The sequence below is a fragment of the Pholcus phalangioides genome, unplaced genomic scaffold, assembly GCF_987345545.1.
Source record: "Pholcus phalangioides strain wild (caught in Gottingen) unplaced genomic scaffold, Ppha-v1.0 ptg000007l_1, whole genome shotgun sequence".
Classification (NCBI taxonomy): Eukaryota; Metazoa; Arthropoda; class Arachnida; order Araneae; family Pholcidae; genus Pholcus; species Pholcus phalangioides.
The window spans coordinates 56918333-56934078 of record NW_028301600.1 but is presented as its reverse complement, the minus strand read 5'-3'; the positions used below and the strand labels follow the sequence as shown (position 1 = coordinate 56934078).

The window sequence follows — 15746 nt, the reverse complement described above, 5'->3', positions numbered from 1 at the left end:
CCCTGTCAGGACCTCATACCATCGCAACGCACAGAGCTTACAGGCAATCAGTCAAAAAGTTAATACAAAATATTGCTGAATATCTACAAAAAAAAACTTGAATTACTCTATTTCATTATTTTTTGCAAAATAATTGTTGATGTGATTAGAATGTATGAGTACATAGAGTAATTAAGAAAGAAAATTCACAGATCCACAATTTAGAACAAATTTTGTCTCATAAAACGGTCAAACTAAACTCCTATAGAAAAACATTTTCTATTTTTTCAGAGTCCATGTCTTTTGCTATTCAATAGATGGCAGCACTACCTTCAACATGATAAAATACTTTAACAGTTCGTTCCTCTACGGGTCTCCGGGACGCCGCGCGCGGTACGTTCAAGTTTCTCAAATAGCATCTTTAGGGTAACGTCGCGCCATCAGGCCTGTAGTTTGTGGTGGGGGGGGGGGGGGGCAGTCCCGTTGCCAAAAATTTCGTTCGGGGGGGGGGTGGGACCAAAGTGACAGAACAATAGATTAGGCCATCTTTTTCCCTTTTTTCGGTCATTTTCTCACATTTCGGCATGGGCGGAGATACGGAGGCATTGCCCCCCAGCGTCAACGGTGGAGTCGACTGATCTATAATGTATATATGAATTGATATCATCATCGTGCCCCCCACACTTCCAAGTCTATCCCCGCCCATGCATTTCGGGGGGGGGGGGGACCAGACCCTCAAATCACACTCCCCTCGCAACGGCCCTGGTGGGGGCGATTATGTTCTTTGCCCCCCCCCCCCCCCCGTAAGAAGTTGAAACGACTGGCCTGTGCTTTATGCAATCTTGTTTTCGGTGCATACAATTCAAATTTATTGATATCCGCTAAATTTAAACAGAGGATTCCAAACGGCCGTCTTGACAACACAAGGGCCCCCTCTCCGGACAAATCAATGTTCTGGGCCCGTACGTAGCTGAAAGTGCCTGCTCCAGGCCGTAACTAGTATTTTTGTGGGGGAACAAATATGGTTTTGCCGCCCCCAGGCAATTGTAAAGTTCGATAATTTTACAACGCTGTTTTCGTTCTCCCGTTTTTGCTGCCCGGCACAGTTCATCCCTGACTCCTAGTTCCGATCCTATGCCTACATAGAGAAACTTTCCTCATAGCTCAGTGGATTTTACCGAGTCTATCTGGGAGGCTTTGACTGTACTTAAATCATAGTACCAAATCGCATTATCCATAGGCGGCTCGCGCTTACCTGCCACCCGGGTGCAAAGCCTCTTGTGCCGCGCGTAAAGACGACTCTTGCAGGAGCCTGACAGGGATTTAGCCTAAGGGACCCTGGGATAAATCTGTTTTTTTTAAATATAAAACAGCACACCAATGTTTATTCAGCAAAATGTGTGTGTGTGTGAATGACTACACGTCCTGCTTTTAAAGAAACTTTCGCTCCAGGATAATTTTATCGTTCTTGATTCTAAGTTTCCTTGCCTTTATTTGACCGTTACGGAAAAATTACTGGATGGGGCATCAAAATGTCTTATTGCCCCTTGTGACAGACAGTCGGAGATAGACTTGGGAGGCACGATGATGAAAGCTGGGGCATGATAATGTATATATGGATATACATTACATCAGTCGGCTCAACCAATGAAATTGCCCCCCACCCTGTATCTCCGCCCATGGTAACAATACGTTCTTATTTCTGGTATTACGGTTCCACGCGTGGCTCCCACAGCAGGGCGTATCAAGCCAGACTATAGTGTATTTGTAGCACGGAAAAAAATGATTGTAACTATCCCGGCCGTCAGCCCCATTCTTGTGGGGTGCCACCAGGGGCGTAGCCAGAAATTTCGTTCGGGGGGGGGACCACTTTCATTTCGGGGGGGGGACCAAAGTGACAGAACAATGGATTTGGCCATCTTTTTCCCTTTTTTCGGTCATTTTCTCACATTTCGGGGGGGGGGGGGGACCAGACCCCCAAGTCCCCCCCCCCTGGCTACGCCCTTGGGTGCCACGGTTCCACACCGTCTGTTCTCTCAAGTTTTCTTAACATCTCCGCCGCCAACGTATGGGTTAAAGCGTGATGTCATGTGAATTTTTAATATTGGAAAGTTAGTTCCCAACTTCAAGGCGCAAATGCGAGCCGATCTCCCCGTTAAAAAGTCTCGCTACAGAGAGCAACAGTCCTACAACGATAAATCATTCAATCATAACACTTCACTCATAGTTAGAAAAACTGGCGGCAGATGGCAGCACTACACATAACAAGCATTACAGAGAAACATAAAAAAACTTCACGTCAGGTTTCACTACACGTACACGCACATTCCCGCATGTACCGATTCGTTGGGGTTTCCGCGGGGAGGGGGCGGGGTGCATGTGTGGTGTAGCAGTAGTAGGTAGGGCCTCCAAAAAATGGCTCGGGGATCCATGATGTTCTTAAGTCAGCCACCTCGTTGGGCAATTTGCCTGTTGTGGCGTTGTATTTGTATAAAAAATTTTGATTTCTAAACCCTCACCTACCGCCCCCGGCATTATCACCGGCCCCCTTCTCCCAGAAGGTCCCCATGCATTGCCTAAACAGCCCTGCTTTCACAGAGGAAGAGGAGCTGACCGGCTCTAGTTCTGAGGAAGTATTTTTCACTTTTACTGTTCATAAATATACTGGAAAGTCTTAGTGGGGAAACGGGTAATATCATAATTTAGTAGAGAGCGGCATTGGTTCATGACGATGTGTCGGGGGCAGGGCCGCAACTAGATGCTTCATCACCCGGGGCAAGTGCGCATTTTGGCGCCCCCTTGTAATGTTGAAGGAGAGGGTTGAGAATAAAATTTGCGCCCTCTCTGGTCCAGCGCCCGGGGCACGAGACCCACCTGCTCCCCCCTAGTTGCGGCCATTTTCGGGGGAGGGTTTGCAATATTTCTTCTAAGCTGTGCACGTGTCCGACCACGCACGCAAAATTACCAATACACTTTTGGTCTACATGATGTAGCACATTGCTATAAAACGCACAGAAATAACAGGTCCGTGCAAATTAGAAGGAATTTTGGTGGGGATAAATTTCCTACGGTGACCAAACATTCTGGATTTGACGGGATAAAACAATTATTTTTTTATAATTTTTGGTTCTTGAGGAATAAAAAAACGATCGCACTCTTCTGGATCAAACAAGCAGATATTTGGTCAGGCAAGCAGACGCGGATGCAGAGCGATGTGTTGGGAGGGGCCGATTGATTGTGTGATCGAGTAGGAACGTCTAGTATTTTACAGGACTTGCCCATTTTATCCGGCTCTTGGGATTAACGATCGCCTATTTCAAAATAACCATTGTGTCCGCGCCTGCAGCCAAGACCACGCATTTTGATGCCGCGGCGTGATGCTGAAAGTGCGGTTGAAGAGTAAGTTCGGTACACCCTATGGTCTAGCGCCTGAGGTACCAGACCCAGGGCCGCAACTAGATACTTTGTCTTCCGGGGTGAACCGGCATTTTGGCTCCTAATGCCATGTAGAGGAAGCAGTTAAAGGGTGAATTTGGCACCCCTTCTGATCCGGGGCACCAGATCCGCCCCCCCCCCCCACAGTTGCGACCCTGACTAGACCCGCTTGCTCTCCCTAGTGGTGGCTGTCAGGATCCACACCTAGTAAAGAGGGATCATGAGCCATCTCCACGATGCGGGAATCTGGGAATTTTGGGCTAACTAAATGAACCTTACCTTTGCAATACGTATTTTAATTTTGAAAAAAAAAATGTAATGAACCAGTAATTATATGTTTTATTTAATTTCATCATAATTCACAATTAGTTATCCTATTTTGATCATCATAAAACCTTTTGTGATTTTGTCTGTACACATTGTCAAAAAAAAAAAACCCGTTTGCATCAAATTTTTAGTTTAAAATCTTAAAAGTTTGATGAGGTGCTCGTGGATGCTAGACATGAGCTTTGAAGCGATAGTTGACTATAAGATAACAACCAAAGCAGTGTTCATCAATAAGGAAATGAAATTGTGGCAGTATGAAAATCGGTAAACAGAAAAGCCGACAACGCCAAAATGTGTGACAAGTACATGAAAGAAAGAAAAAAAATCACCAAAATCTTATGCCTCCCCTCCCAATTACCTTTATAGAAAGGATAGTTACCGGTACGTCTAAACATTCACTATATGCGTTGCCCTTGAGCGATTCGGTGAGCTCTCGTATGTGAATGGGATGAGAGGTGATGATAGGTTTAATTTGCGACGATTCATCGCAGCACGGCCGCAACTAAGGGGGGGGGGGAAGAGTCCTACTTCTACTACTTACTAAACCACACATCATGCAACTCGTTCACATTCCTCTGCGGAACTTGTAACGAATTGGCAGATTTCAGAACGTGCGTGTACGTGTTGTAAACCTGACGGAAGTTTGTTTCATTGTAAGGTTTTTTATGTGTAGTGCCGCCATCTGCCATCAGTTTTTCTAACTATGAGTGAAGTGTAGTGATAGAATAATTGTATCGTTGTAGGCCTGTTGCTCTCTGTGGCTGGATCTCCTCGGGCGCTGGATCATTAAAAGAGTCGAGTTTTTTTTTCGTTAAAAATTATGGAGGGGGCGCCAAAATGAATACCGGTCCTGGGCAAAAGAATACATTTGCGTTTCTAGTTGTGGCCCTTACAAACGGTATATCAAGAGAGCGTTGCGCCTCTTGGATTTTGTGTAGCGAAAGCTGTGGCACTGCGATCGTAACCGGTTTGTGCGTTGGCAGGGAAGAAAGGAAAGGAAAAAAAAGAAAAAAAGCAGTATTAATTAAAAAATAAAAGAAAATTTAATAAAAGAAAGTCAGTAGCAATTATTCATATGTGCGCACCCTACGCGTTATCCTTGAGTGGTTTGCTGAGATTGCCCATCCGTCGAACGTCAAACTCAGGAGAACACGCTGATGACGGACAACTTGCGTTGCGTCTCTGATTTTGTATAGCGAAAGCTGCGGTCGGAACTGGGTTTCGCATGGAGGAGGGGGAGGGGTCACTTTGAATCATGGGAGTAGGGTAACTTAATTAAATCAGCCCTTGCGTATAAAAAAACCGTAGTGCGCAAAAAGAGTGATTGTAATTACATAAACGCGTTTTGTGTCAATTTAGTCACTCCACGGAGTGCTACATTGACAGCGAAGTACAGTAGATAATCAATTAACAGTCTTGATGCATCTACGGCGAAGTGTTCCTGCAATGTGAAAAATAAAAATTTGAAGAGAAAGAGAAGAAAAATAGCGAAATTTTAGTTAAAAATAGTAAAGTTTAGCTAAAAATTTAAATTAAAATTTTATTTCACTACTTACTTATTACGCTAACCAGAAATTAAAAAAATTCGCAAAACTCCACGTTACCTGGGATTATTACATTCACGCGTCGACGTTCTGACACCTCCTCCACATGATCTGGAACATGCTCCGTAGTCTTGCCATTCACCCCACTGACCGTCTTGAGGAGGACCAATGCTGATTGGATCCAAAACACATTCTCCGTGCCTACATGACTAATGCAGTAGAAGAAAAATATTCTGATCATAATATATTCAGATACCATCTTGAGCATTCCAATAAGATGGTAACTTGAAATGTAGAGATATACAAAATTTGAATGATTTTACGACTATCTACTTTTATTTCCACGCCACAGACCCAGAGGCGTAAATTAAAAGCTATTTATTATAATAAGAAATAAACGCGATGAAAGATAATTTCACAATTTCCATGAAAGAAAAAATTGTATGAAAAAACATTAGCAAGATTTATTGAGACAAGTAAGGCAAAAGAAAACTTGACAGCACCTATCTGTTAATCACTTCGTTAGTTATAATGTAAGCATTATTTACAAAAGTACTGTTAAGCAGCGTTAGTGGTATTTCAGGCGCTGTTTTTAGGGTTGAAGGGAAAAAAATGCAGAAAATGCACAGAATAATCGGAATACGACTGCTTACGATTTTTCATCGAATGTGCTGCAGGCTCAAAGTCAAAAGCTAATTACCAACATCATTAGCAAACAAACAAATAAAACAAAGTTAGTAGACAATGCGGGGAATGAGGATTTTGCCTGTCCGTCATCAAGCAGTAGGTCAAGAGGTTGCATGAAATTGAATTTTTCATCAGTAAATAAGACATTCCCAATGCATCATTAAGGAATTGGACAGTAAAGGGTCAAGGTTGAAACCTTTTTAGTTTTCTCATATTATTAACCCGGTAGCAGCAGAAAGCGAATTCACCGAGATGAAAGAACAGATAACTAAATGCCTCGTTATGTGTAAGAGCCACGAAACATTTAAGGATCCATTCGTCAAAAATATTAATAAATTAAGGGATCTTTCCAAGTTCATTAATGGTAGAAACTCACGCGTCTGATTTCACTTGCAGGAAACAACGTTGCGAAAGTGTGTGAACGGCATAGCATTTCGCTTTCTTTTTATCTAATGGAAGCCACGTGATTAGATTATTCATTCGACGCGACGAGCATAATTATAGCTCATTATACTAATTGATAGCCTCTTTTCATTAACTAGCGAAAATATAAATATTGAGGTTAAAGAAAAGCGTGCCTCAATACGTGACATTACCCAATGCACGCTTGCAGTCAGCATTGGAATGAGTTTTCGTTTTGCCCGAACGATATTCAAAATTAAAATATATTAACACACAGGATGTTAACTTTATCAAATATAAATAGTGAAACACGATTGTCTGATTTTTTTGTTACTAATCATCATTTAAATCTGAACCTGCTAAATTATCTTGATTTCTATGCGAACGATCGCATTAACTCGCGATATTATCTTGCGGTAACACACTAATGTAATAGGTTTATATACATTATTAATGAATAGAGAATAATCAGATATATCCCTACTTACTTTGTCTGGAGCACATTTGGTGCCATCTGCCCATGGCATATGTTGAGTCCGACAACCGCCTTGGTTCACGTCTTCCATTGTACACCAAAGTCTTTTACACACTGGCATGTACGGACAAATTTTTGAGCCTTGTCCGAAAACTAACTCGCACTGATAGTCCATGTCATAAAGTTCTCCCGGTGGCGTTGAAGAATACGTGAAAGATGAAAGTTTGTCAGTTGGTGATTTGTTTAACAAGCAATTTCCATTACCAGCACTGACATTGAAAAAAATTATGCACATTAGTAAGCGAATACGGGGGGTATGGCTTTATTTCTAAACTTACGTTAAAATTTTTTAATAAATGTTTGATGGAAATTACAAATAAATAAATAAAACAGAATATGTTTTGAAATCTTACTCAAGGAATGAAGTCACGAAATGTCTGCTGCATTCTGACCAACTCCATGGATGACTGTTGTAGTCTAGCATTCTGGCCATGATGTGAAGCCGCTCGTTATGTTCTTGATATCGGCCGCATTTCACGTCTTCATCATGCGGAATGCCGAGACTAGGAACACAAGTACATAAATTTGAATGAGATCCTCTCTCTTTTACTTGTTTTAGTTATATACAGCCATTTTTTTTTGGTTCAGTCATCAGAACAAACGAACCATACGCGCATATACAAATTAGAGTTTAAATTTGAGCACGAAACACGCATACTTACATGTGTCCCAGCTCATGGGCGATAGTGAAAGCTGCACTAAGGCCGTTATCTTCAATGACGGCACAGCTGCTGAAGCGATCACAAACCATACCAGATTGTGCCAAACCTGCAATAGAACACGTGACGTAGCCATTTTATATATAGGGTCTGTATTTCTTCATATTTCAAATGCATGAATCTGAAAGCCGCATGAGAAGTTCAACGTAGGTATGAGTAGCAAGATTTGATTTCATGATGTTATGTAAGATAATGTTAATGCCCATATCATATTTGAAGTAATTTCAACCTTTAAATGTCCATCAATTAAAAGTCGATTGATACTTTAAAATTTCAGACAGCATTGAACATATAAGTCATGGTTGACTTTACAAATATTCGTATTAAAAAATTTCAGCTGATGGATGCATAAGTCCGTATTTGAGCACATTAAGTAGCAATATCTGGGTGAGATATTGACCATTACAAAGATCCGTATCATCACTCGAGGCTACATTGTTTACAACGATGAATAGTTCATCAAAATTAGGCTGGTCGTCTAGTGGAGGCAGGGCCGCAACTAGATGCTTGGTCACCCGGGGTAAGCGCGCATTTTGACGCCCCCTTATAATGTTGAAGGAGAGGTTTCAGAATGAAATTTGCGCCCCCTCGGATCCAGCGCCCGGGGCACGAGACCCACCTGCTCCCCCCTAGTTGGGGCGACACACAATACGAGCGATTACAACCGACATTAATTCGGCCGACTAGTGGCAAATGAAGTCTTCCACTGAAGGCGACTCTCAATATGTTACTCAGTCATGGCTGCATTTCATATAGAAAAAATATGATGGTAAATTTTTGTGAATACGAACTCAACACTTCTTTTGTTACCAACAGTGGTAGGTATGTTTTTATATACAAGATTCCTCGAAAGACAAAGAAAGATAATGATTACAAGGAAGAAAATTCATCTCTGCTCTCACGGAGACTCGAACCAAACAACCGGGGATTCATCTGTTTCCATAGCTTAGTTGGTAGAGCACTCATCCGGCAAAACGAAAGACCGGGATTCGAGTCTTCGTTGGGCAAAGATGAATTTTCTTCCTTTTAAATATTATCTACAAAAATATAACCAAAGGAAAAAAAATTCATCTTTGCCCAACGAAGACTAGAATTCCGGTTTTTCGTTTTGCCGGATGAGTGCTCTACCAACTAAGCTATGGAAACAGATGAATCCCTGGTGGTTTGGTTCGAGCCCCCGTGGGAGCAGAGATGAATTTTCTTCCTTGTAATCACTAGCTCCAAAAATATAACCAGTCTTTCGAGGAATCTTGTATTAACAACTGGAGAGGACATCTCTACATACATGTTTTTATATCATCAGAAATTGACTATCACAATTTTGATTTAATTATAAATTCATAATGAATAATATTTTATTAAAATTACAAATTTCGCAGTTTTCGCTGAATATTGCGCAAATGGTAACACGTTCTTTTCAGATTGCACATACGGCACCGAGGAAAGTTTTCAGCTTCTATATTCGCGAGAAGCGGGAAATATTCTGATCGAAAATAGAAAAAAAAAAAAGAGTGCCGCTAAGATGGACAAAAAACTAAACAACCTCATTGCACCTGTCAGAAGTGGCAATATGCGTAAAATAACATTCCTATGAGGGTCGGTCGTCGCTCGGTTTCCTGTAGTTACCAGACGTCGTTTGCATGAGACGGTGCTCACTCACTTTCTGTGCATTGGGACCAGGGCCGCAACTAGATGCTTTGCCATCCTAAGTGTCATCCGCGGCAAGCCGGCATTTTGGAGTCCTTTGTAACGTAGAAGCAGTTAGAAGGGGAATTCGGCGCCCCTTCTGGTTCAGCGCCCGGGATGCCAGATCCGCCTGCTCCCCCTTAGTTGCGGCCCTGATTGGTATCAATCTTGCGCATACGGAAATTCATCTCTGAATCATCACGTGACTTGTTTATCGTTTACAGTCGTTTCCAGTAGACGACCAGTTTCACTTTTGCGAGGTACAATACACTGTTAATATTAACAAAAATGGAAATGCAATCATAGATTTCATTTAGAAATATCGAAACAGACATACCTAAAGTGTCACACGTCTTGCTTTGACGACATAAGTCTTCTCTTCAAGAAAAGGAAAAGAGGAAAATACTATTATATATAAACAACATACAATGAAATACACTTACTTAAATTTACGTTCTCCGAGACTATCGATATTGAACTCCATTTTTATGCGGTGGAACGACAGCACAGGTACTCAAATAATGACCGAAATAATAGAGAAGATAATTTGAGGTTTCAGAGGCAAAATGGAAATCGCTCTCAGCCATAGTAGCCTGATATGCACTTAATAACACCATCTGTGTTTGTGTATGTGCACGTGCGTTTCAAAAATTCATCATACCACGCAATAACAACGAACTAATTAAATCGAGAATTTGGAAAAGTCAGCGATCTCAAAGGAACGCTGATTTCCTCATTTTTCCTGCAAACGGCCTGTTTGACTCTAGAAGACAAACTTTCTGGGAGGGTGTGAAAGGTAATTTAGAATATGTTATTGCTTTGGGAAAGCCATGACACCGTAGACAAAACAAACACAAGCTCTTGATGCCAAAAAAGCAAGGGAAACAGCGTCCATGCCCTGATGGAATGCAAAAATAAAAATTTATTTCATTCAGCTGGTTTCACTCTTCTATAAGCTATGTTACATACAAAAGTTTATAGAAATTTCTTGCAAGGCTTACACTTTCTTATAATGTTACGTATGCATGACCATGACGATCAATAGATAATAATTAGGCAAGAAAAGAATTTACCTTCAACGGGAAATAGTCTTGCATTTTACTGTTATCGATGGATTAACGACCCTTCTAAGAAGCTACATACGTTAACGAGAAACATTCTTTAGCCATTTCGATGGGTTTTTTTCTCAAACTATTACAAAAATATATATATATTTCTAGAGAACCATGTACATTGCACGAACGAGAAACTTCTGCAAATGCGGAAGTCATCCTGATCAGAGTTTGAACAAAACAATGTCAATAAACTCTTATGGAATCAATGCCAAAGTTAATCATGAAAATATGATTTTTTTTAGATAATCGATTAAAAAAAAAACCAATAAAAGACAAATGATAGATATGAAGTTTTTTTCAAAATCCGTTTATTCATTTTTTAAAGTGACCACGGTTACGGTATAGAGAAACGCGTTTAAAAGCTTTGATAGTATGATTTTTACATATTACAGATTAATGTCACTTAATGAACCCTTTCCACGGCATAGTGAAAATACCCAAACGCCCTGTAGAATGCCATATATTTTTGTAATGAAGTAGGCTTTCTTCCGATTTTCAGCTGGTGCAAACTAAAAGGTATAGGGAAAAGTATTCCAATGAAAAATCAATTTTACAAATATCTGGGCTTTTCAATGCTAAAATATAGGGACTTAAAAGGAGGTGGGAGGTCTATATCGCTTGAAGGGTTAACAAATCAGTCATTTACAACAGTGGTTCTCAACCTGCATCCATATGGCTTCCTTTTGGTACTATAATATTCTAAGGGGCCATGGGTGAAAATCAATGGGAAGGATAGCCAGAATAGTTGGTTAAAGGGGGAAGGCTACATAGAGCTGTTAAGAAATAAAGCTTCTAAGTGAAATATGGTGGGGGGGGGGGGAAGTGAGACAACTTTCATACTCCAGCAGAACTGCCCATAGAATCAGGGGCAATAATAGCGCATGAGCTCAACCTGGCGCGGTCAAGGGGCCTACATGATGAGAGCTGGAATCTCAAGAGTGTAAATACGTAAGCTGTTTACTATGGGGTCCCCCCGAATATCACTTTCGCCGGGGAGACTCCACGATATTGAGACGGACCTCCATAGAATCGGGATAAGAGGGTAAGCTCACTGAACTCAAGCTCAGGGGTCTGGTGACCTTATAAATTTCGATTCAGAAAATGTTAATTTACTGGAAAAAAAATGCAATAAATTGAAAAATTTTTGCTCCTTGGGCATGAGAAGCTAATATGGTGCAAAAGAGGCCATGGGCGAAATAAAAGGTTAAGAAATACTGATTTACAAAAGTTTTCGGTGAAAGCAAATTTAATAATTTTCAAAAAAATATTTAGTCCATTCAGAATTATGTATATATATGTAGCCCCTTAAATAGTGAAGGAAGGAGGGGAAAAATGTATCGAATAAACATAACGCTCACTTGTAAACAGCACGGTAATAGCGACAAGTCTCATTACTAACATTGTCTTAAGAAAAAAGTTCAGGGCATTAGTAACCCAGTTACTTACCTTCAATTTTGATCTATAGGGAAACATTCAGAACACTACAGTTACGTGCTGTCGTTCCAGAACCACTAAAAATCGAGTGTTCAATAACGTATTTTCATGATCATACGTCTAAATAAATACTCCAATTACACGAATATTCAAACATAAAATGAATATATTTCTAAATCATTAATGGTAGGCATTTTGATGATATAGCTAAATAATTTTCATGAGTTATTTTGAAAATGTACCATAATAAGTGAAACGTACCACACAAGTCAAAAGGTATAAACAAAAAATTTCGATTCAACATAACTGCGACAGAAAAATGAGAATGTACAGTGGAAAAAATGAATATATCTATCTTCATCCAGCAAAAATGCTTACGCAAAACAAGATCCCATCACTAATCAATCTGATTGGCGACATAAACATAACGCAATACGATTCATTATCTGAAGACTTATCTCAGATGAGACATATCCAGTTCCATCTCTCGCTAGCGTCTAAATTCAACTAACCACCAGAATTAATTTCATTCGAAACGAAATATCTCGAAAATACACATACACACACACACATATATATATATATAGAAGAGTAAATAACGAGTAGCAAAATAAAATTGTTCAAAAAATAAATAAAAATATCGAAACATACACTTTTCCTTTCAAAAAAAAAAAAAAAAAAAAAAAAAAAAAAAAAAAAAAATTATATATATATATAGGTCTCTCTCAAACTTTTGAAACTTATCTTGAACTAAAAAACGTATATAGTAATGATATATTTAAAAAAAAATTATCAATGCCATGTGCTCGTCAAGAAATGTCATCAACGGTGAATGGTCTCCTTTCCCATTGAAGATGTTGGAACAGAAAAAAAAATCTTATATCGGAAGCAGCAGAGCTAACAAAAAAAAATAATAATATAAGAAGCTGTAAGAAGTGTCAGACAAAGGTCATCAACGCTCCTCGACATTAGATATCAAGGTCGCAGCAGATCAACAAGGAAATATTATATACGTTAAGTTTTCCTCCTTACAACAATCGCCAACCAAAAGATATTGAATGTGATTGTTCCCAGTTTTTGATTGATTGGAAACAAAAATCAAGAGTAAAAATTACTTTTCCTAATCAGCCTTTTTGATATTGGAAATTTGCCATTACCGAGGGAAATGGACTCTGGATTATCTTCGATAATGGATTTTTTTTTCCTCTATTAAAGCTAAGTTATATACTGAAAAAAAAGTTCTTGGTGAGTTTAATTCAAGTTTCAAGATGAAGTAAACTGTTTTTTTCTTTAATACAGTATTACATATACAGGGTGTCCTGTAAGTGCTAACATGGCCTTTATCTCATCAACCGTCCGTCGTAAAGACACGATTCCGATTTATAAAATGCTCAAAATTGCCCTGTGGCAGTTTTGAGAGTGAAAATACAGTGTGCCACAAAATAAAACATCTAAATTTTTATACGGTCCCCGTGTGCTCAAGAACCCAGTTAAAGTTGTTGCCCGGTCTCTCCTGATGCTATAAAAAATTCTATGTTTCTAATTATAGCAATATATACAATCAAACCCCGTTGTAACGTCACCGTCCGTCTCAAAGAATTTTGGGGTGGTGTAACGAGTTTGGCGTTATATTGGATCATGGTCAGAATAGCGTTTCGGAAAGGCATCATCACAAATTCACACGTTTATTATGAACTACTGCATCTTGGTGTCTTATTAGTGTTCCCCATGAATAAAATGACCTATTTTACAAGCATTCAATTTCAAGATGAGAAAATTCCATGAAATTTTAAAAACTGAACAATTACTTAAATATTTCTTGATATAAAACTTGAGATACATATTTCACACTTATGTCTGAAATTATTTTAATTCTGCATAATCGAATTATAAAATGCATGGATAAAACAGAATTAAAAGCACAAAAACAAAATAAACAAAGGAAAACAATGGCGGCATTGCTGTTTTAATCCGTATATTGGTTTTATAATCACAAATTTCCCATTTCTCAGATATTGAAAGAACAACACCTGTTTACATAATGGAGTAAATCAAGGGAGATGATAGTACAGGAAATGTAATGACCAGCGAGCAGGCACGTATTGTGCCTTACGGGGTGATCACCGCCCTTCCCAAGCGAAATGCGAATATGATAATATTGCATTCAATAAATCCGTTGAAAATTACTTGTATCAACGTTTTTGATTTAAATAACAAATTTAAGAAAACTTCCGACTACAAAACGGAAAAAACCGGGACATTTTTTTCACAAAAGTAGGAATGGAGAAAAAAAAACAGAAAAACCAGGACAGAAAATACGGGACGTATGGTCAGCTAACCCACAGCAATTTAAAAAAAAAATCACCCCTCCCAACAGTGAGATCTAAATCTGCCCCTGCACTACACACAATTTTTTATTCTTCAAGTCATTTGCTCCAAGTCTAAACTATTGTCATATTGACTGATAATAACAATGGAATGAGAAGGATAATTCCTCAACTCCTTTCAGAAAAAAAAATGATGGGAGAAGAAATGTTGTGGAAATTTTCTGCAAAATGACAGACTTTCTATACATCCAAACAACAGTTGGCGTTATAACGAGTTGGTGCTATATAACGGGTTTTTAACGGCGGTAAGCGAGGTTGGCGCTACGACGGGGTTCGACTGTATATAAATGCGATATTTTCAGAAGGTATTCAAATTCGAAAAATGGAGGAAATTTGGAAAAGAACAGCGTTAAATGCAGGTTTTTCCACATTTACCGCTGTTCATTCCTAAATTTCCTCCGTTTTTTGAATATCTCTGAATACTCGTACTTAGAAACATAATTTTTTTTTTTTTTTTGATGGCATCATGAGAGACAGGGCAACAACTTTGTAATTGGGTTCTTGAGCACACGGGGACCGCGTAAAAATTTAGGTTTTTTTTTATTTTGTGACACGCTGTATTTACACTCTCCAAACTGCTACAGAGTAATTTCTGAACACCTGTTGAGCATTTCATAAATTGGAATCATATCCCTACGACGGACGGCTGATGAGATAAAGGCCGTCTATCATTTACAGGACACCCTGCATATAACACTCAACAAACTAGTTTGTGGATTATAAATCGCGATCCTAGAAAATTTATATTTTATTGTGTGTAGTTTAAAACAACGGATGGAAACATTGATTTTGTATCGAATGCAATAATAAGTAAGAAAGTGGTCTTTCTTGTAGCTTCTTTAAAAATATAAAAAGTACTCGTATATGCATGAAAACTTCAGATTTTTTTTAAATGAAGTAAATGTTGAAACCGTTATACGTATACGCGTTAACAATTCGTTAATATTCAAAAAAATATTTAAAGTTTGATGTGTTACTTAAGGATGCAGTTTTAGACGGACAATAGATTAAAAAAATATATATATATATAGCTTCTATAATGTGTCTTGAAAATGAGTTTATGTACTAAATTTTTGATATACTACTGCGAACATTAAGCAAAAATAAGTTTCGTGACCGAACATCGTACATAACCAGCAGGTATTAATTAATAACCCGGAACGATGACGTAACAGCTATGGTTGTCATAAACTAAGAGTATAAAATATTTGAAAAACAATACGTGGGTGATATTCCCAGATCACATACGCAATAAATTAGCCTGCCTATAAGGAATCTCGATACGAGTAGCGATGGCACGTTGAAGAAAATGAATACCCCGATACAAAACAGCTCGAATCATTTACAGACATTTAAAAAGGAAAATAAATTACGCGAAACATTTTTTACGTGTTTTTCTTTACGACGTAGAGTTGAAAAGGTGCATTATAATGAGCGACTTATTATCAAAACGTAAGTTATGTTTCTCGTTTCGAAATGAATGACACCCACGCGTT

The 15746-nt window shown here is 38.9% G+C and overlaps 1 protein-coding gene across 1 annotated transcript in view; it reads right to left on the bottom strand.

Moving 5' to 3' along the window:
• AdamTS-A (ADAM metallopeptidase with thrombospondin type 1 motif A) overlaps positions 1–15746 on the bottom strand; it is a 228653-nt gene that overhangs the window by 50052 nt on the left and 162855 nt on the right. Inside the window, exons 7-11 of the mRNA XM_089233594.1 lie at positions 9652–9692; positions 7572–7677; positions 7263–7412; positions 6863–7118; positions 5346–5494 (exon numbers count right to left, since the gene is read on the bottom strand). Coding sequence (XP_089089720.1) covers positions 5346–5494; positions 6863–7118; positions 7263–7412; positions 7572–7677; positions 9652–9692 — 702 coding nt within the window. The remainder of the gene's footprint in view (positions 1–5345; positions 5495–6862; positions 7119–7262; positions 7413–7571; positions 7678–9651; positions 9693–15746) is intronic.